Raw genomic sequence first — 19,985 nt, 5'->3', positions numbered from 1 at the left:
TTTCCAGCCCTTCACTTTCAGCCTGTGTAGGTCTTTTATCCTGAGGTGGGTCTCTTGTAGACAGCAGATATGTGGGTCATTTTTTCTTATCCAATTAGCTATTCTATGTCTTTTGATTGGAGCATTTAATCCATTCACATTTAAGGTTATTATTGATAGGTACTTATTCATTGTCTTTTATGTACGTGTGTTCCTCTCTCCCTGGCTCTCTTTTCCCTCCCTTCCTTAAAGCAGTCCTGTTAGAATCTTTTGCAGAGCTGGTTTGGTCGAGGTGTATTCTTTTAGACTTCTTTTGTCTGGGAACGTTCTTATTTGGCCTTCTATGTTGATCGAGAGCCTTGCTGGATATAGTAGCCTTGGTTGCAGACCTCTGGTTCTCATTACCTGGAGTATTTCTTGCCATTCTCTTTGGGCTTGAAGTGTTTCCATTAAGAAGTCAGCTGTTAGCCTTATTGGGGCTCCCTTGTATGTTACTTCCTGTTTCTCCCTTGCTGCCTTTAAGATTCTCTCTTTGTCTTGAAATTTTGTCATTTTAATTACGATGTGCCTTGGGGTGGGTCTCTTTGGGTTCCTCTTGATTGGGACTCTCTGTGTTTCCTGGATTTGTGTGACTTTTTCTCTCATCAAATTGGGGAAGTTCTCCTTCATTACTTGCTCAACTAGGTTTTCGATCCCTTGCTCTTCTTCTCCTTCTGGTATCCCTATTATACAGATATTATTACGTTTCATATTGTCTTGCATTTCTCTTAATCCCTCTTCATTCTTTCTGAGCCTCTTTTCCTTTTCTTGCTCTTTCTGGATGCTGTTTTCTACTTTGTCCTCCAGCTCGCTAATCCGATCTTCTACTTCATCAATCCTGCTTTTCATTCCTTCTACTGTGTTCTTCAGTTCAGAAATTGTATTCTTCATTTCCTCTTGACCTTTGTTGAGAGTTTCTATTTCCTTTTTCATGTTTATATAGTTTGCAGTGAGGTTGATGTAGTTTCCCTCTAATTGTTGAAAGCTCATTGTGAGTTCATTGAACTTACTGGTAATCATTGTTTTGAACTCACTATCTGATAGTTGAGTTGCCTTTATTTCATTTAGCATTTTTCCTGAGGCTTCCTCGTTTCCCTTCAATTGGGGGTTGTTTCTTTGTTTTCTCATTGTTGGTGGGTTTCTTCTTTTTTCTTCTTGTTTGTTAATTTGATCTGTTCTGATTCCCTGTAATTATGGTGTGAACTTCTGTGGTGCAATATTTGTGAGATTCAGTGGTGCAATCTCCTTCGTGTATCCTGGTGTTCACAGCTTCCCCCTACTGTTTTTTGTGATCAGTTGGAGGAGTAAGGCAAAATGGTTTAAAACAGCAAGACAGTATACTATGATATTTACTTTAGCAGCCAGTAGAGAAGAGATGGGTTATCCTTTGGCTCCTTATAGTGTTAACCGTGATCCTCCACCCCACTATCCACGTTTTAGAAAGGATGCAAAGAAGGTAAGACGTTTATTTGGGGACGAGAGGATTGTTAGTTGGATCTAGAAAGCTGTGAGGCTGTGGGAGGTCAGATTCTAAGGCAGGGTTGGACTAAAGATTAGTATATAGGAGTAGTGAGTAAAAGAATAGAGACCACCCCCACAATAGTATAGTTCAGAAAATTGCAAAGTGGGCTAAGATCAGGTAGGGGTATTGAGAAGCATTTACAATTGTATAGACTAGGTCTTACTAGCAGTAATAGTAAAGTGACAGTCTTGTAGCAGAATCGATGAGGTCTAAATAACAAGAATAAAGAGTATAGAACCTTGAGAGTTGTATTAATGGAACACAGATGAAGGATAGTAACTTATCAACACCTTGTGACTGAGATACCAGGGGGAACCTATCAAATGACAGTATAACCAGCCAAGCAAAGAAGATTATACAGAAAGAAAAAGAATACCAAAATATTATTAAAATAAAAAATGTCGGAAAAGTGAGAAAAAGATAATACAAATTTACAGTGACTTGCAAGATTAAAAAAAAGGAAAGAAAAGCAGAAGATGTAGTGCAGGAGAGATAAATTTGGATTGGAAAGAATAATATTAGGATGAATGGAAGAGAAACATTAGGGATTGCGAGATAAAAATAATAAGAATTGAAAAATAAAATGTCACAAGATAAAACACAAGATAAAATCAATCAACCAACAACAGCCAGAGAAACCAAACAAAACCAAACAAAACAAACAAACAAAAAAATCTCTTGTTGGTTTCTAACTGGCCAGACCAGCTTTTCTGATCTTGCTGGCTTCAGCTGGCTGAGGGACATTTGAAATGCTTCTCTCTCTCCCAGCCAGATCTCAGCAAGTGTGTCAGGTACCCTGGGCACTCCCAAACACACTCGCTCTCTGGATCTCACTTCCACGTTCTTCCGTACTCGGGGATCCTGCAGGGTTCCAGCTCTATGATCTCAGGAGGCACCCGCGACATTTTGGGATTCACTGTGCCCTCCCTGGGGATCGTAAAAGGGCGCGCCCCTCCCCCAAACTTTTGAGATTCGGGGTCTAGGATCTCCCTAAGTGCCTTGCTGTGACCCTTCTGGGTTCAAAGCGCGTGAGAGTCAGTCTTCCCGATGGTGCATGGGCCAAGCCCTTTCCAGCTCCGTGTTCCGCACTCAGATCGGTTGTTGCCGCCTTTCCTGGCTCCCCCAGTAGGGCTGGCTGGAAATTTCTGAGCCACTATTGTAGCAACGCACCAAGCGCCACGTCCCTCCCAGGATCGCAGCGCCTGATTCAGATCTCCCTGTGGGGCGAGCCGAGCACGGCCCAGCTCTGTGCTCTCCACTAATCTGTACTTCCACACCTAGGGGTGCGGGTGCCCTGCCAGGCTGCCCTGGTCCTATCGGCTGGAGGCCCTCACTTCTCCCAGGTCTCTGGGCAGGTGTTCATAGTCCCTGGGCGATTTTTTCCCAGTCCAACTAGCCAATCTGTTCCTTCTAGCAACACGTTCTCCCCTGCAGTTGCTCACCGCCCCCCTGCCCCATATTCAGGGGAGGGAGCAGTGACTTCCCTCTCCAGGGAGCCCTGGGGCAGACCCCCAGAGCACCGGGTGGACCTGGGTTCTGCACACCCCTAGACCCCATGCTGATCCCTGGTCCCCTTTTGTCCTGTAGCAGTCTCCTTACCGTCTGGTTTTCCAGTGAGTGCAATAATTTTTGATGTCCTGCTTTCAAAAGTGATTCGGTAACCTAACCCACTTGCTCTGTTTCTCCACCGATCCGCGAGTTTCCCCGCTCTTCACAGAAGCCAAGAAGAACGCTGCCTAGAGTAAAGCCGCCATCTTCCGTCTCTGACAATTTTTGTTAATTTTTAAATGCTTACTTTCTGCCAGACATTGTTCAAAATATATCATTTGCATTATTTCATCTAGTCCTTTCATTTACGTGTGAGGTCAATATTGTGTAATTCAAAATGTTTCAAGTGATCTGAATAATCTAAAACCAAACTTTTCTATTAAACCCAACATTTTTACAAAAGTTTTGTTTTAGATTATTCTCAGACTTAAAGCAAGTTCATCGTGCACACAGCTGAGGACAAAACTCACTGCAGTTCTTGCTTCTTTTTTTAATTGTATCATTTTTGTACAAGTAAGTAAGTAACAAAGTTGTGCTTAAAAATCAAGTATATACTTAAAATAAATTTGAATAAAATATATTCATTTAATTAATCCTATCTAGATGGTAACTTTCAGACTTAAAACAGCTTTATGCTTTTTCACTGTCACTAAAACACCATGATCATTTATTTAACAACAGTTCTTAATTGCCAATTTTATTGTGCCTTACAGACTTCAGTTTTGAATTAGCTGCTTGTTATTTTGATAAACTGAGTTTGTTTTATCACTATCATAGTAGTGCCCCCCCTTTTTTGCCTTAATCCCTGGATGGTATCATATTAACAGAACATTGATGTTGTATGCCTATACCAGATAAAAAGAATGAGTTCACTGAGTTACATTCAGTGATAAATCAAGAATAGAGGAGCACTTTAAGTACTAAAGAGCAAAAATTCATATTTCAGCCAGATGTCCAGGGTTTAGTTTTTCTAGTTTACAGACTTCTTATTGCATCTTGTTTCTGTTCCTGACACCCTGCAATCTGTCTTCTTGCTGCCTATGAATACCTATGCCAGAGGGCAGCAGTGGGGGGAGCATAAATCAAACCCACCAGTCCTGATGCTCTTGAGTAACACCAATTATATAGCCAATAAAAAATAATGAAATGTCTTTTTCACGCAGATGTCTTGTGTTGAATAACAGTAATTAGTGATGCTTGAAATATATAGTACTTTGCCCTTATTATTTTAAGTTATATTAACCACTGACATTTACTTGTAAGGCAAATATTTTAAGTCATGGATTTGAGGCTGAGAGAAGTCAAGGATTTGCTAAAGATTTACAGATATAGTTAACATTAATGGAAAAACTAGAATACTGGAGTTCCAGCCAAGATGGAGGTGTAGGCAGAAATGTTTTACTTCCTTGTACAACCAAAACAAGGATAACTAATAATTTAAAAACAAAGAACAACCAGAACTGCCAGAAAAACATTTGCATGGAAGTTCAACCACCAAGGAGTTAAACATTCATCTAGATAGTAGGAAGGGCGGAGACGGGCAGCTGGAAGGAGAGGACAAGCAGCAAGGGGCAGCTGGAGGATGGGATGGGCAATCCCACATTCACACACAGACAAGCCTGAGGGAACAGTGGGGGACCTCAAAATCCAGGGTTTCAGTATGGGAAACTAAAGACTCAAAACTCCAGACTTTCTAAAATTTGTGGTGATTGTGGCAGCAGGAAAAACTCCTAGCCTCACAGGAGAGTTCTTTGGAGAGACCCACCGGATCCTAAAACATACACAAACCCACCCACCTGCGAATCAGAACCTGAAAGGGCACAAACTGCTTGTGGGAAGTGAAGGAAGTGATGGAAAGTGGGACAAGAGCTGAGCAAGCAGCATTGTTCCCTCTCCTACCCCTCCCTCACAGACAGCACCCCAATGGCAGTAAAGAAGGTTGCCCCTGGAGAATACCTAAGGTTCTGCCTCTTACATGTAACAGGTACACCAAGACAAAGAAATATGGCCCAAATGAAAGAACAGATCAAAGCTCCAGAAAAAGAAATTAGTGACAAGGAGAGAGACAACCTATCTAATGCAGAGTTCAAAACACTGGTAATGAGGATGCTCAGAGAATTGATTGATCTCAGTCACAAAATGAAGGAAGAAATGAAGTCTACACAAAGTGAAATAAAGCAAAACATACAAGGAACCAACAATGAAAGGAAGGAAACTGGGACTCAAATCAATGATTTGGACCAAGAGGAAGAAATAAGCATCCAACTAGAACAGAATGAGGAAACAAGAATGCAAAAAAAAAAATGTGGAGAGGCTTAGAAACCTCTGGGACAACTTTAAGCATTCCAACATCCAGATCATAGGAGTGCCGGAAGGAGAAGAGGAAGAGCAAGATAATGAAAACTTATGTGAACAAATAGAGGAAAACTTCCCCAATCTGGCAAAGGAAATAGACTTCCAGGAAGCCCAGAGAAATTAGACCCAATGAGGAGCACAACAAGACGTATCATAATTAAGTTACTCAAGATTAAAGATAAGGACAGAAAGCAGCAAAAGGAAAGAAGAGAGTTACCTACAAAGGAGTGCTTATAAGGCTATCGGCTGATTTATCAAAAGAAATCTTGCAGGCACAAAGGGGCTGGAAAGAAGTATTCAAAGTCATGAAAGACAAAGACCTGCATCCAAGATTACTGTATCCAACAAAATTATCATTTAGAATGAAAAGGCAGATAAAGTGCTTCTCAGATAAGGTCAAGTTAAAGGAGTTCCCCATTGCCAAGCCCTTATTATATGAAATGTTAAAAGGATTTATCTAAGAAATAGAAGATCAAAAACTATGAACAGTAAAATGACAACACACAACTATCAATGCCTGAATCTAAAAAAACAAAAACAAACTAAGCAAACAACTAGAACAGGAACAGAATCAAAGAAATGGAGATCACATGGAGGGTTTTCAGGTAGGAGAGGAAGGAGGAAAATGGGGGAAAGGTACAGGGAATAAGAAGCATAATAGACAGGCACAAAATAGACAGAGAGAGATTAAGAATAGTATAGGAAATGTAGAAGCCAAAGATCTTATATGTACAACCCATGGACATGAACTGTGCAGGGGAGGGGGAATGCTGGAGGGTGATGGGGGCAGTGCAGGAAGGAGGGGTAAAAAGGGGAGAAAAAATTGGGACAAGTATAATAGTATAATCAATAAGATGTACTTTAAAAAAACTAGAATACCTCTAAATATTCTTAGATGTGAAACAGGAAATATCACCACTGTGCAAACCAATTTGTGCATTCCAAATAAGATATTCTTAAAAGATGGCTTTTCTCCCTCTCCCTCGCCCCCTTCAAACTACTCTAGTAGGGCCACCTTCATTATGCAGTGGTCTCCAACTATAAGAGTATACATGGCGAACATTCAGTCAACAAAAGTATTCTTTATACCAAAAGTCCCAGGAGCAAACTGCAGTACATTCCAGTATGTAGCACACTTGCTCACAGTACCATTCAGCCTCAAGTCTACATTTAGATCTTTCTTTGTGTAGGACATGAATATCCCTATGGAATTAAAATGAGCCATCTTCGAGACACTGCACTCCTGACACAGGAATCAAAGGACTCCACCAGCCCTTCTAACCTCCAGGAGCCCTTCCTCATGGAGCAGCTGCCACGGGAGATGCAATGCCAGTTCACCCTGAAGCCCAGCCGCCTGGCTGCAGCCCGACAGCTGAGTGGTGAGTTACTTTTCTTTCTTCATAGAGCCTTTTTTTTTTAAGAAAAAGTCTTTATTCAGTTTTGAAAACAAAATTTGTACAGAGGCAAAGACTCAGACTTCCACCCAGAAGAAATTATTTTTTCATTTGAATTTGTATTTTGAAATAAAAAGTTTAGAAGATAGTTTTGTAAATCAGCAGTAGATGTGACTAACTTAGAATGAACAGTACAGGCTGTTCCTTCTTTCTTCACTATTCTTTCCCCTTTAACCTTATGCCCACTGCAGAGTCAGAGGCACCAGGCAACACTGCAGGTGCCTCAATGCCTTCTTTGTACTATAATACATTGCACTGTGTGTTCCCCCTAAAGAGGCATATTATAAAAAGTAGGCTTTCAGTGATGGCTGTCAGGAGGCTGTGATGCCCTACGTGGATCCTGGTATTGATAAATATGTGAGACTAACATGATTTCCACCGAAATCTCTCCTTAGTCTACTAGTCTAATCTGAATTCCCCATCACATCCATCACTAACCCATCCATAATAAAGAATGATAAAGTGATATTTAGCATAAGAGGATCATCATTAACCCTAACTCAGGTTTGAGCTTTAAGCCCTTAGTCTGAAAATAAGATTATATAAGAAATAGAAGAAAAAGAATACCAACAAGTGTGAGTGAAATAGCAGAAAATCAATGCTGAATTTCTATAGCTGCCTTTTTTACCAACTGAGAGACCCAGTGAATGGTGGCAACTATTTTATATATACCTCCCCACATGTGAACATCCAACTTCATCTTTTATTGAATTTTTGAGTTACCTTGCTAACATCAGCTGTAAAACTTACCTTACACTTGACCTAATCATCTTCTCTCCCATAATGGTAAACTGAGTTCTTGAAATCTAAGGTTTTTTACTCACACCTCTGGACCATTTTGAAGGGGTAATATAGAAATGTTGTAGCTTTTTGTCCACTAAAATCCATGAAGGGACAGATTTTGGTCTGCGTTGTTCACTGCTGTATTCTCAGCACCTGAAACAGTGCCTGACATACATAAATAAGAACTCAAATATTTTTTAATGAATGAATTTATTAATAGGTCTGTCTTTTGTTACTACTGATTAAAGATACAAAGGAATCATTTCCTTTCTAACTAAGCTGAGGAGAATAATATTTTACTCTTCACCTTTATACCCATGTTTTTCAAACTGTTTCTCTGGGTCTCTTGTCAATTTTATTTTAATTAATTTTACCAGTAACCAGGGATCAAGAATCTGAAGAGCCACAACTAGAATAAAGATATAGCTTTAAATCTCCATTTCTAAGGGAGGCTTTCTCTAGTTAGATTAAGGAAAATATCCCATTATCTCAAGTAACTGTAGGTGAACATAGGCATCCACAATCTGTTTTTCAAATTTCTCCCTCAGTGTGAGGAAAATCTACTGTCTACTGTAATATCATAGTGAAAACAGAGTAGCAATGGGCCTCTCAGAAGGCTACCCCTGCAACTTAAATCACTGTAACTCAGCCTTCAGGTGGCTGGTCCCCAGTGAAACAGCTCTAGTGTTAATTGAGGATTCAGGATATAAACATTAAAGATCTTATCTCAAGACCCTACTCAAATATCACTTCCAGGAGATCTTTGTTCCTCCAGACAGGTAGTTGCTCCCTTCTCTGTGTGTGTATAACAGTTTTTTACATGTCTCATGTAACACATAAAACATTGCATTGTGATGATCTCTTTACATGTCTCATTAGATTGTGAGCTTGCTTAAGGCCTGGGAACTCATAGCAGGGCTTAGTCCAATAAATGGAACAGAGAAGGTCAATGAAAGATTAAGTGGCTTAGGCACACCTATTATAGAAAAACTTGAGTGGAGCAGAATTCTGTTGTTGAAGTGGAATTTTTCCATGAATGGTCTAAAGTAGCTTCTGAGGTTCTAGCCCAAACTGAACTCCAGTTCTGCACCCACTGCAGGCTCTTCCACATGTGTGTTGACTCAGGGCTAATGGAACTGAATTTTTATGGTAGATGGTAAAATATGGGAAGCAACTTTTTCTTCTACCTGTTTGTCATATGATTCTAGTAGTCTCCCATACATATTTCCTACTCTGGAGTGGGGGGTAGAGGCAAGAGGGGGTATATTTAATTATTTGGCTAGAATAGAATTTCTAACTAAGGCTTTGTTGTTGTTGTTATTCTATAAATACAAACTATTAAGAATTATAATTTTTAATATTCAGTTCCTCAATTAATCATGAAGAAATACTAGCTGAATCTTGCCAGGATTCTTTAGGAAAGTTAGATTTGCATGAATTTAGTTCATGCTACATTTATATCACCCTTATGTTTCTAATAGCAATAGCATGATTTTCATCAATTTTTGGACATTTAGAAAGCAAGAGCTATGCATTGAAAGCTCTTTAAGAAAGTCAACTACAGACTTCCAGCAAGATGGAGGAATAGGTGAACGCACTGTACCTCCACGCACAACCAAGATTAGAACAACAATTTAGAGACAAAATAACACCCAGAACTGACAGAGAATTTATCTGAGTGGAAGTCAGACAGCCAAGAAGTTGAAGTAGACCCATTCATCCGGACCGGTAGGAGGGGTGGAGACAAGCAGCCAGGTGCAGCGCAGGTTGCAGTACTGGTCACAGCTGGGAAAACAGGGAGAACTGGGCGCATACGGCCACCAGGAGCATGTAAGGCTACCTGGGCACACAAGATTGTGCATCGACCCTGAGTACGTGAGTGGCAGCTGGCGAACCCAGTGAGGCGGTCATTGTGGACCAGGACAGAGTGCGCAGCCCAGGATCCCAGGGAAGGGACTGCGGTCCCAGGAGAAAGGGGCTACCGCCATTGTTCCCTCCCGCCCCCGCCCCCACATACAACATCACAATCTAGCGACTGGGGTGCCCATCCCCCGGTGAACACCTAAGGCTCCACCCCTCACCATAACAGGAGGGACCAGACCAAAAAAAAAAAAGAGAGAGAGAGGGAGAGAGATACATTTCTCAAACAGAAAAACAGATCAATGCCCCAGGGCTCATCCTTTTGAACGACCAAGAGATAGCCAATCTATCAGATGCACAGTTCAAAACACTGGTGATCAGGAAACTCACAGAATTGGTTGATTTTGGGCACAAATTACATGAAAAAATGCAGGTTACCATAAAAGAGATGAAGGAAGCTGCATGGAGAACCAATAGTGATGGGAAGAAAACTGGGACTCAAAACAATAGAGTGGACCAGAAGGAAGAAAAAAACAACCAAACAGGAAAGAATGAAGAAATAAGAATTCAAAAAAACGAGGAGAAGCTTAGGAACCTCCAGGACATCTTTAAACGTTCCAACATCCGAATTATAGTGGTAACAGAAGGGGAAGAGGAAAAGCAACAGATTGAGCACGTATTTGAACAAATAATAAAGGAGAACTTCCCCATTCTGGCAAAAGAAATCAACTTCCAGGAAATCCAGGAAGCTCAGAGAGCCCCAAAGAAGTTGGACCCAAGAAGAAACACACCAAGGCACATCATAATTACATTAGCCAAGGTAAAAATGAAGGCAAGAATCCTAGAAGCAGCAAGAGATAAGGGGACAGTCACCTACAAAGGAGTTCCCATCAGACTGTCAGCTGATTTCTCAAAAGAGACCTTACAGGCAAGAAGGGGCTGGAAAGAAATATTCCAAGTCATGAAAGACAAGGACCTATATCCCAGATTACTCTATCCAGCAAAGCTTTCATTTAGAATGGAAGGGCAGATAAAGTGCTTCTCAGATAAGGTCAAGTTAAAGGAGTTCATCATCAACAAGCCCTTATTTTATGAAATGTTAAAGGGACTTATCTAAGAAAATAAGATAAAGAAAAAACATCTATAGTAAAAGGACAGCAAACTCACAATTATTAACAATCACACCTAAAGCAAAACCAAAAGAAACTAAGCAAACAACTAGAACAGGAACAGAACCACAGAAATGGAGATCACATGGAGGGTTAGCAACAGGGGAGTGGGAGGAGGAGAGAGGGAGAAAAGGTACAGAGAATAAGTAGCATAGATTGTAGGTTGAAAATAGATAGGGGGAGGGTAAGAATAGTATGGGAAATGTAGAAGCTAAAGAACTTATAAGTATGACACATGGACATGACTAAAGGGGGGGGATATGGGTGGGAGAGGGTGTACAGGGTGGAGGGGAGTGAAGGGGGGAAAATGGGACAACTGTAATAGCATAATCAATAAAATATATTTAAAAAAAAGAAAAGAAAGTCAACTATAATGAAATTTTTTTCCTCTCAGTCCCAGAGGGAATATAAACTCTAAAACTGAATATTATACATAACAAAAGGCATGCCTGCAACTGAAACTATTTATAATATAGTACAGGACTCAATTTCTACTTGATGCTATATATCTACACTCATAGGATAGCTGGGTATATAAATTTATGATAAAGCATTCTTCCTAAGAAGCATGTAAAAGCTAAAAAATCAAATAAAACTGATAGTTTTAGAAATAATGAAGCCAGGTTAAATGTGAGGAAACTAGACTGAATACAACTACTCAACATATACACACAAAAATTAAAGAAACATTTGTACAAAGTGACATTGCTAGGAATACTGGAACCCCCTCCTGTATTTAAGAATTAGTTTAGTTTTCTTTTATGGTTTTTCAAAATGGAATAGGTTAGGAATGTCAGAGCAAGAAGAAAGTACTCTAGTTAAGCAGATTCTTGTATTTCTTCCTGTCCACATACTTCAAAGGCTGTTATGGCAAATGGAGAATGGGTGTAGGGAGAAGTTCCTCTTCATGGGGAGGAAACTGTTGTCTTAGCAACTTTAATTTTAATCAAGATCACTGTGACCCATGCCCTGGGCAAAGTAGTACATTTCATATATTATCCTATTTAATCCTTTCAGTAAGCCTTTGACAGGTAGGTAATATCATTCTTATTTTAAAGTTAAGTAAAGAGTTTAAGTTACCCAAGTAAATGTCAGAGCCAAGAGTCTAACTGGGCTCCTGACTCTAGAACCAAAGACCTTTACACTTGGGTGTGTGAACACTGATGATGCATTTATGCATCCTGAGAAAGCCAAGGGTAGATGGTGGTCTGAAGGCCATTTGGTAAAATGTTATTTATCTCCTACAACTTGGCTCTTTTAAGCCTTTGGTTTAATTTGGTTATTCTTCTTTTGGGAGGGGTAATTTTATTTTTATTTTTTAAAATTATTTTATTGTTAATTATAGTTGTCTGCATTCCCCCCCATAACTTCCCCCTCGCACCCCAGCCATCCCCAACTCCCTATTCTGAGACAATAAAATATTTATTTGAAATGAGCATTTGACACTGCAGACAATGTCCACCCTGAAAAGATCATCTCCTTCAGCGTGCCATCACCAGGGAATGTGGTCACCTCTGGTAGTTTGGTTGGCTCTCTGTGCCACTCAGCCAGCATTTAATGACCAACTGCCACACTCTCTCACTGGAGAAAATGGAATCAAACCCTGTATGGGTGCCACCAAGGATGATGGCTCCCCAAATCTCAGCTCATTAGCCTTAATCACAAGCTATTTTGAATCTGCTTTACATGTGGGTGCTTCAGGGGTCTATAGAAATTTGGGCAAATTATACACAGCATTTGGGATTCCCAATAATTTACTATTCTCCTCCTAGAATTTTCCCTCCTTGCTTTTCAGCTGCTGTGGTTAGCTCCACCTCCGTTCTCTAGTTCTCCAAGCCAGTGGGAGTGAGGTTTCTCTCAAATTTTAGTCACCCCACCACCCTACGGCCTGTGCTTGGACTAAAAGCTGTAAGAATAGAAAACCAACCCAGTGCCATGCCATGCCTTTTTTCCATGTGTAACACTTTTATCCCAAGTATTTATCTTCTTTTGGTCCCTCTTTATTCCCTTCAGGTAGGCTTTTTTTAAATGTTGTTCAGAGTTTATAGTTGATAACCTATATATAGGTATTAGGGCTCTGGGACAGGAGAGGGTGGTAGAAAGGTCTGAAAGGATCCTTAAAAAGTTGTCTTTATTTTAAATATCAAATCATATGCAATGGGACTTTTAGTCAAGATGGTAGCATAGGTAAACACAGCTCGCCTTCTCACACAACCCATAAAAATTACAACTAAACAACAGCCATCACTCGGAACTATCAGAAATCAAGTCGAATGGAAGTCTGACAACTACAAAATTAAAGAAATCATGTCCATCCAGACTGGTAGGAGGGATAGAGATGCGGAACATGTGGTGGATAAAAATTTGATAGGAATATCTTGGGAGCAAGGAGTCCCAGCCCCACACCAGGTCCCCCAGCCCAGGGTTCTAGTGACAGGAAGATAAGTCACCATAACTTCTGGCTGCAAAAACCAATGGGTACTGAGTTGATGGAAGAAAGTTCTAGAGTCCCAGGAAGTTCCTCTTAAAGAAGTCACACATGGACTTACTCAGATTCTCTCCCTCTGAGCTCTAATACTGGGGTAGCAGCTTGAAAGGTACCAGTGGGATACAGGGAGGTACTGAAGTGTCTGCAATCAAAGTGAGGGCTGAGGCGCAGCTTTCTCCCAGACAAAACAGCAGGCAGAGGTCATTGTTCCTTTTCTGAATCTTCTCCCCACAAAGCCATAGAGCCAACAGGCAGATGCCATCTCAAGACTCCATCAACCTGGCAAATACTGTTTGCCCTGCCCTGGAGATCCCCTGAGACTCCTTCCCACCCAACTTATGGACCCACCCAAATTGTTAACAGAGATTTTCCATATGAATGGCTGGTCTAGGCTCATGCTTCACAGCTTACCAAATTCTCTCAAACAAGCAAAAGCCAGCCTCAGTGAGTCCTCAGCCCCTGTACCTCTTGTTAAGTTGCCATAGGCCAGGCACTAGAAGCAGATAGCCCAGATTCACAGCTTGGCTTCACCTGGGAACCTCCAAGGCCAGCACAAATAACAGCCATCTCAGATTGCTTTGTAGCCCTGGAAGAGTGGCCCCAGGAAAAACACAGATTGGGGCTGACCTTGCCCTACACCACCTGGGAAACCCCAGAGCCTGCACACCCAGTAGACTGCAACAGACCATGTCAGAGTATCACCACCCTGCCTCCATGCAGCTGATAATCTATGGAGGGCAGAAGTTGGTGGTCAGTGGTCACAGCCAGTCCTTGCATCTGCCTGGACTGGGTAAATCCCTCCAATTGACCTGCCAATAGCAATCAAGTCTCAACTATAAGAAGGGGGTGTACTCAGCCCACACAAAGAGCACACCTTGAGTACCCAGCTTGGTGGGTAGGGGAGGCTGTGCCATTGGACCCTACAGGACACCTACTGCATTAGGCCCCACTACCAAGACAAGGAGGCACAGCAGTCCTACCTGAGACATAGAAACAAACACAGGGGGTCTGCCAAAATGAGGAGACAAAGAAATATGGTCAAATGAAAGAACAGATAAAAACTCCAGAAAAAGAGCTAAATGAAATGGAGATAAGCAATCTCTCAGATGCAGAATTCAAAACACTGGCTATAAGGATGCTTATAGAACTGAGTGAGGACCTCAGCAGCATAAAAAAGACCCACTCAGAAATGAAGGATACACTAATTGAAATAAAGAACAATTTACAGGGAAACAACAGTAGAGTGGGTGAAGCTGAGAATCAAATCAATGATTTGGAACATAAGAAAGCAAAAAACAACCATGCAGAATAACAAGAAGAAAAAAGAATCCAAAAAGTGAGGATAATGTAAACAGCCTCTGGGACTGCATCAAGTGTTCCAACATTTGCATCATAGAGGTGCCAGAAGGAGAAGAGAAAGAGCAAGAAATTGGAAACCTATCTGGAAAAAATGACAGAAAACTTCCCTGATTTGGTGAAGGAAATATACATACAAGTCCAGGAAGCACAAAGAGTCCCAAACAAGGTGGATGCAAAGAGGCCCAGTCAAAGATACATCATAATTAAAAGGCCAAAGGTTAAAGACAAAGAGAAAACCTGAAAAGGAGCAAGAGAAAAATCAGTCAGTCACCTACAGGGGAGTTCCCATAAGACTGTCAGCTGATTTCTCAAAAGAAACTTTGCAGGCTAGAAGGGATTGGCAAGAAATACTCAAAGTCAGGAACCTACACCCAAGATTTCTCTACTCAGCAAAGATATCATTTGGAATCGAGGGGCAGATAAAGAGCTTGCCAGATCAGAAAAAAACTAAAGGATTTCATCCATTATTATATGAACCACTATTATATGAAATGTTAAAGGGACTTATTTAAGAAAAAGGAGAAAATCAAAATTATGAATAATAAAATGACAATAAATACATATCTATCAACAATTGAATCTAAAAAACAAACTTAGCAAACAAGAAGAGAGACAGAATTATGGATATGGAGAGGGTTTTGATGGTTGCCTGATGGGATGGGGGAGGGAGAGAATGGGTAAAGAGGTGAGGGGATTAAGAAGTACAAATAGGTAGTTACAGAATAGCCATGGGAATGTAAGGTACAGTTAGGAAATGGAGTAGCCAAAGAACTCATGCTCATGACCCATGGACATGAACAATAGTGGGGGGATTGCCTGAGGGATTGGAGGTGGGTGATGGGTGGAGGAGGCAAAGGGGAAAAAATTGAGACAACTGTAATAGCATAATTAATAAATGTAATTTAAAAATATAAATAAATATCAAATGCTGTGCACACCCATCTATTTTTATGTTAAAATTAGAGACAGATGACATCAGACATGTTTTAGCACTATGATATTACAAAATCATGATTCTCAGTTGACCTCTCTTATGCATTTTTTATTAATGTTGTCTTTTTATCTTTTTCCTCCTAAATCTCTTCTTAATTCAGTTATTATTCAAGAAGGATTTATTGAGTGCTTACTGATTAAATGTTAGGCAGGATGCTAGATGCTCTGTTAAAGTCTTGTTCATTTGAAATTCAAATAAAATTCCAGTGCCTCCTGGATCACACCTTCCCACCCAATGGGCAGATGTGCTTTCTTATTCTTCTGAATGACTCTGATACTTTGTTCCTCCCTTATGATATTTTATTATTAATATACTTGCTGCTTCTCCCCCACCACCACCAGTCCTGTTTCCCTCTTAGATTATAAATTTTGCCATGGCGAGGGCAAGTATTCATGTTTGCAACCATCCATGCTGCGTTAAAGGTTAAGTTGGGAACTGAAAAGATACCTGAAAATCTTTGCATTTGGAAGGAAAGGGGGAGAAATGGAGGACATTAGCTTCCTGTCTCAGTAGTGGAGTGGGACCTCAGGTAATAAAGCATTCTTTGTTTCAAGAGAACATATCTCCATAGAGACAACTCTCCTACTCCTCTACCTCCTTCCCCCATCTTTGCCTTTCCCTTCCCCTTTTACTCCTCCCCGTCTTCCTTTCCTTACTGTGTAATTGTGGTCTAATTTAATCTTCAACTTTTTTGTGTGCCTAGTCTCATCTTTAATGTGACAATATGCCTGTCTCCTGGCTAGCTCAGTTGGTAGAGCATGAGACTCTTAAAATGCAACAATATATATGTTGGTATGAAACACTTTTTGTTTTGTTACAGTACAGTAAGGGATCATTTCTTTCACCTTTGGAAATTCATTGTCAAAACTCATTTAAACAAACCAGTGATGTTCCAAACATGGATAAGAGAATAACCCAAATATTTGATTCTTTACTAATTTATAAAGTATTATAGTGAAACTTCATAGATTTAATTAATGGTAACAAAAGACATCTCTAAGCACTTTTTTTCTTTGAACCATAGTAATGAGCATAATATAAGATGGAACTGTAGAAATAAGATTAAGTGAATTAAACTAGTTTTTCTACTTCACTTCTTCCTTAGATTCGGGTCAGAAGACATTTAAAAGGCGAAGATCTATCATAAATTGGGCCTTTTGGCGGGGTTCTAGCACTCACCTGGATAACTTGCCCATGTCACCAACATCTCCTATGGCAGGACAGCTCTTTGGAGTGTCTCTGCCAAATATTTGTGAAAATGACAATCTGCCCAAACCTGTCTTGGTAAGTCTCATTCTGGCCTTAGCACCAGTGGGAAAGGAGAGGGCTCTGGAAGGTAAATCTATCCCCAAGTGGAAATATTATAGACATCCATGGCTTTGGCTGAGAATCTTTTTTACTATTTCAAAGAATAAAAATCTGATTGAGCTATTGCATAATCATAACTTAGACATCATAGGAAGAGATCATCTAGTATACTCTCACAGGAAAGAGCCATATAAGCTTTCTCAGATAATTTAGAATGTGCTTGGTAGACAGAGAATTCACATTATCCCTCACATTCCTCTCGCTTCCTTTCTTAAATTCTACATTGTTCTGAAAGCCTTCTTTAATTGCTTTAGCAGCAAAGATTACACAATCATATGCTTTTGAAAACCTTGCATGTGTTTTATTTGTATTTTGAGTGTTTATGCATAAAGGTGCATCCTCTGGCATGTAGTTATCTTTCTTGTATATTGTGGGTCAGATGAAGACCACCACTTTTGTCTTGTCTCCAAGTGATATAGTAAATGATCATTGCTAAGCAACATTTATCGAGCATCCAGTCTCTTCTAATTACTATACTAGATATATGGCTTTTACAGTATATTGTGCATCTATACGTGCCAGATACTAGCCTGCCACTTTATTGCTACCCCTGCACAACAGAGTTAGGGAGTAGTTAACATCGTTTTCATCATCCCTGCTGTACAAAATTTTTTTAAAGCTTCAAGTTTGCCCAAGATCACACAGTAAGTATGTGTTTTAACTAGGTTTCAAATCCAATGGGTTGCTTATCTACAACACCCATTCCTTTTCTTTTTTCCTTTCTTTTTTTTAATTGTTCTTCAAGTACAGTTGTCTCCATTTTCTCCCCATTACTCCCCACCACTCCAGCCGTCCCTCGTCCTACCCTCTATCCTACCCACGTTTGGCTTTGTATATGTGTCCTTTATACATGTTCCTTAACAACCCTTTCCCTTTTTCCCCCAATTATCCCTTCCCATCTCCCTTCTGGTTTCTCTTTGATCATATAAATCTTTCACCTTTCACCCATTCCTTTTCTACACTGAAAGGAGAGGATGTGCAGCTTAAAAGAAAGCAAAATGTAAGATTGATCAGAATGGAATGGAATGGAGAAGGCTTCCTGGGGTAGATATTTTTAGCCTGAATATTGAAAGAAGGAAGTAAATACAGGAAGGAGAATGACATATGAAGATGCATAAAAAGAAAGGCAAGCAAGTGGGGAAGGAGTTTGAGAATAATATTTCCATATTTGGGGAAAGAGTTTGTATTAGAGAATAATCGGAAAAGAGGGGAGAGAGAGGAGACCAGTTAATAGATACCTTGAAGCAGTCAGAAAATTTTTATTTTAAAGTGGCTATTAGTTCATTGAAACAAGATAGTCTAATTAAAGCAAGTGTTTAAATTAAAAATGTTTTTAGATGTTGAGTAAATAGAAAAAAAGATATTTAGAGATACCAACAAATAAATTGGCTTTGGTCCTTCTAGCAGTCCTTGAGGACTTTCCCCAGTATATCCCAGCCTCTGGCAGCTGAGAGTGCTTGTATGTGTAAAGTGCCATTGCTTTTTCTCTGCTTCCCCATAGGATATGCTTTATTTCCTTAACATAAATGGACCCCTCACAAAAGGAATTTTCAGGCAATCAGCCAATATGAAATCTTGCAGAGAGCTGAAAGAGAAACTGAATTCTGGAGTTGAAGTACAACTAGACTGTGAATCTATTTTTGTAATAGCGTCTGTTTTAAAGGTAGGAAAAGTTCTCCCTTCATCTACCCCACAGTGAAGCTCTGAAGAAAGACAATGGGTTTCTTTCATTATGACATTATTCCCATTTGCAAAGAACCATAATAGATTAAGAATCTAAAAAGTATTAGAAATGCTTCACAAAGTCAAGATTGTCCTTTACAAGCCACTGCTAATGATATGGCATGCCTGTCATGCCTTTTAAAATGTTTTATTCCACACCACTCTCCTCATCTTCACTTCTGCTATCCCCCCACACACACACAAATTAAGTTAAATTAAAAATTATCAAAATATATACATGTTTACCAAAACAAATATCCTGATTATAACTTTCTCACAATTTTTCAAAAATAAACTTTACTAAATTTTGAGAAAAAAATTTACCATACAGACATTTGCCTAACAACTAAAACAAAATTGCTTTCCAAGACCACAGAAAATTCCATTCACTTATACAACTCCTTGTACCCTAATGCGTCTTTAAAGTAAAAGTGGAATATGAATTACTCCTATTCCCCTATTATTCCTATTATAAAAACCCTTCCCACATTTGACATTCCTATGGTTCTTACCTTCACTCCACAGTTACTTAAGTCACATCCATAGTTGGGTTAGAGCTCTTCTAAAATGTTTTCCTCCCACATTCCTGAGAATGCCTTACATTTTTAGAAAATAGTTAACCCAGCTATTAGGAGAGCTTTCGACCCTAGCAATAGCTTCTGCAGACCTGCCTCAGTCTCCCATGTCCCAGCAGGGTGGGAATGCACCATGCCAGGGATAGAGACGAGGCCCCACCCTGCATCCCAGGGTGTGAAGCAAAGAAACAAACTAAGGAAAACATAGTGAAGAAGACTCTCACACACCCCCACTCCTGCTGGATGGTCAACTATGTACAGAATCTTAACTTCATGACTTAATGCACAGTCAGAGGTTTCTTGGTAAATAGGCCATGTCTACTCTTAAACAAACCCTGTTGAGTGTGGGCTTGAAGATTCACTCAGAAGAACTGGAGAGATGGAACTAGGTCATCTAATTTATTTTGCACAGGGTTGTGACTACCCTTCAACCTTGGAATACAATAAAGATATGTATGGTATGCTCAGCCAGATACATGTCAGGGATATATATATTCACAATGAATTTTTCTCTTTTTATCATATAATTAGGCTTTCTCCCACCTCTTAAGAAGTTAAAACCTATGTTTTAGAAAATTTTCCTTACTATGCTGTTCTTCACGGCACCACACTTCTTAAAATTTTATGCTAAATTATTGAGGCTATTACAAAGTATAATTTGAGAAGAGTTTTATAGTATTACAAATTATAGAAATATTACTTATACAAAGATAAGCAAAAGATGAACTCTAATCCAAATAATTGAAAAGTCTGGTTAAATAGGTTGCAAG

The 19,985-nt window shown here is 39.8% G+C and overlaps 1 protein-coding gene across 3 annotated transcripts in view; it reads left to right on the top strand.

Annotated features, from left to right (window-relative positions):
• Positions 1 to 19,985, top strand: part of ARHGAP20 (Rho GTPase activating protein 20) — a 132,413-nt gene that overhangs the window by 99,133 nt on the left and 13,295 nt on the right. For 2 of the 3 annotated variants that reach the window (XM_045840039.1, XM_045840049.1), the window contains exons 9-11: positions 6,634 to 6,822; positions 16,656 to 16,834; positions 18,420 to 18,581. In XM_045840039.1, the coding sequence (XP_045695995.1) occupies positions 6,634 to 6,822; positions 16,656 to 16,834; positions 18,420 to 18,581 (530 nt within the window). The remainder of the gene's footprint in view (positions 1 to 6,633; positions 6,823 to 16,655; positions 16,835 to 18,419; positions 18,582 to 19,985) is intronic. The other variant, XM_045840059.1, reaches the window with a different exon arrangement.

This window comes from Phyllostomus hastatus, unplaced genomic scaffold (assembly GCF_019186645.2).
Source record: "Phyllostomus hastatus isolate PE091 unplaced genomic scaffold, TTU_PhHast_1.1 phas_contig_113, whole genome shotgun sequence".
Classification (NCBI taxonomy): Eukaryota; Metazoa; Chordata; class Mammalia; order Chiroptera; family Phyllostomidae; genus Phyllostomus; species Phyllostomus hastatus.
The sequence above is the reverse complement of the archived record's forward strand: the minus strand, read 5'-3'. Positions and strand labels throughout refer to the sequence as shown.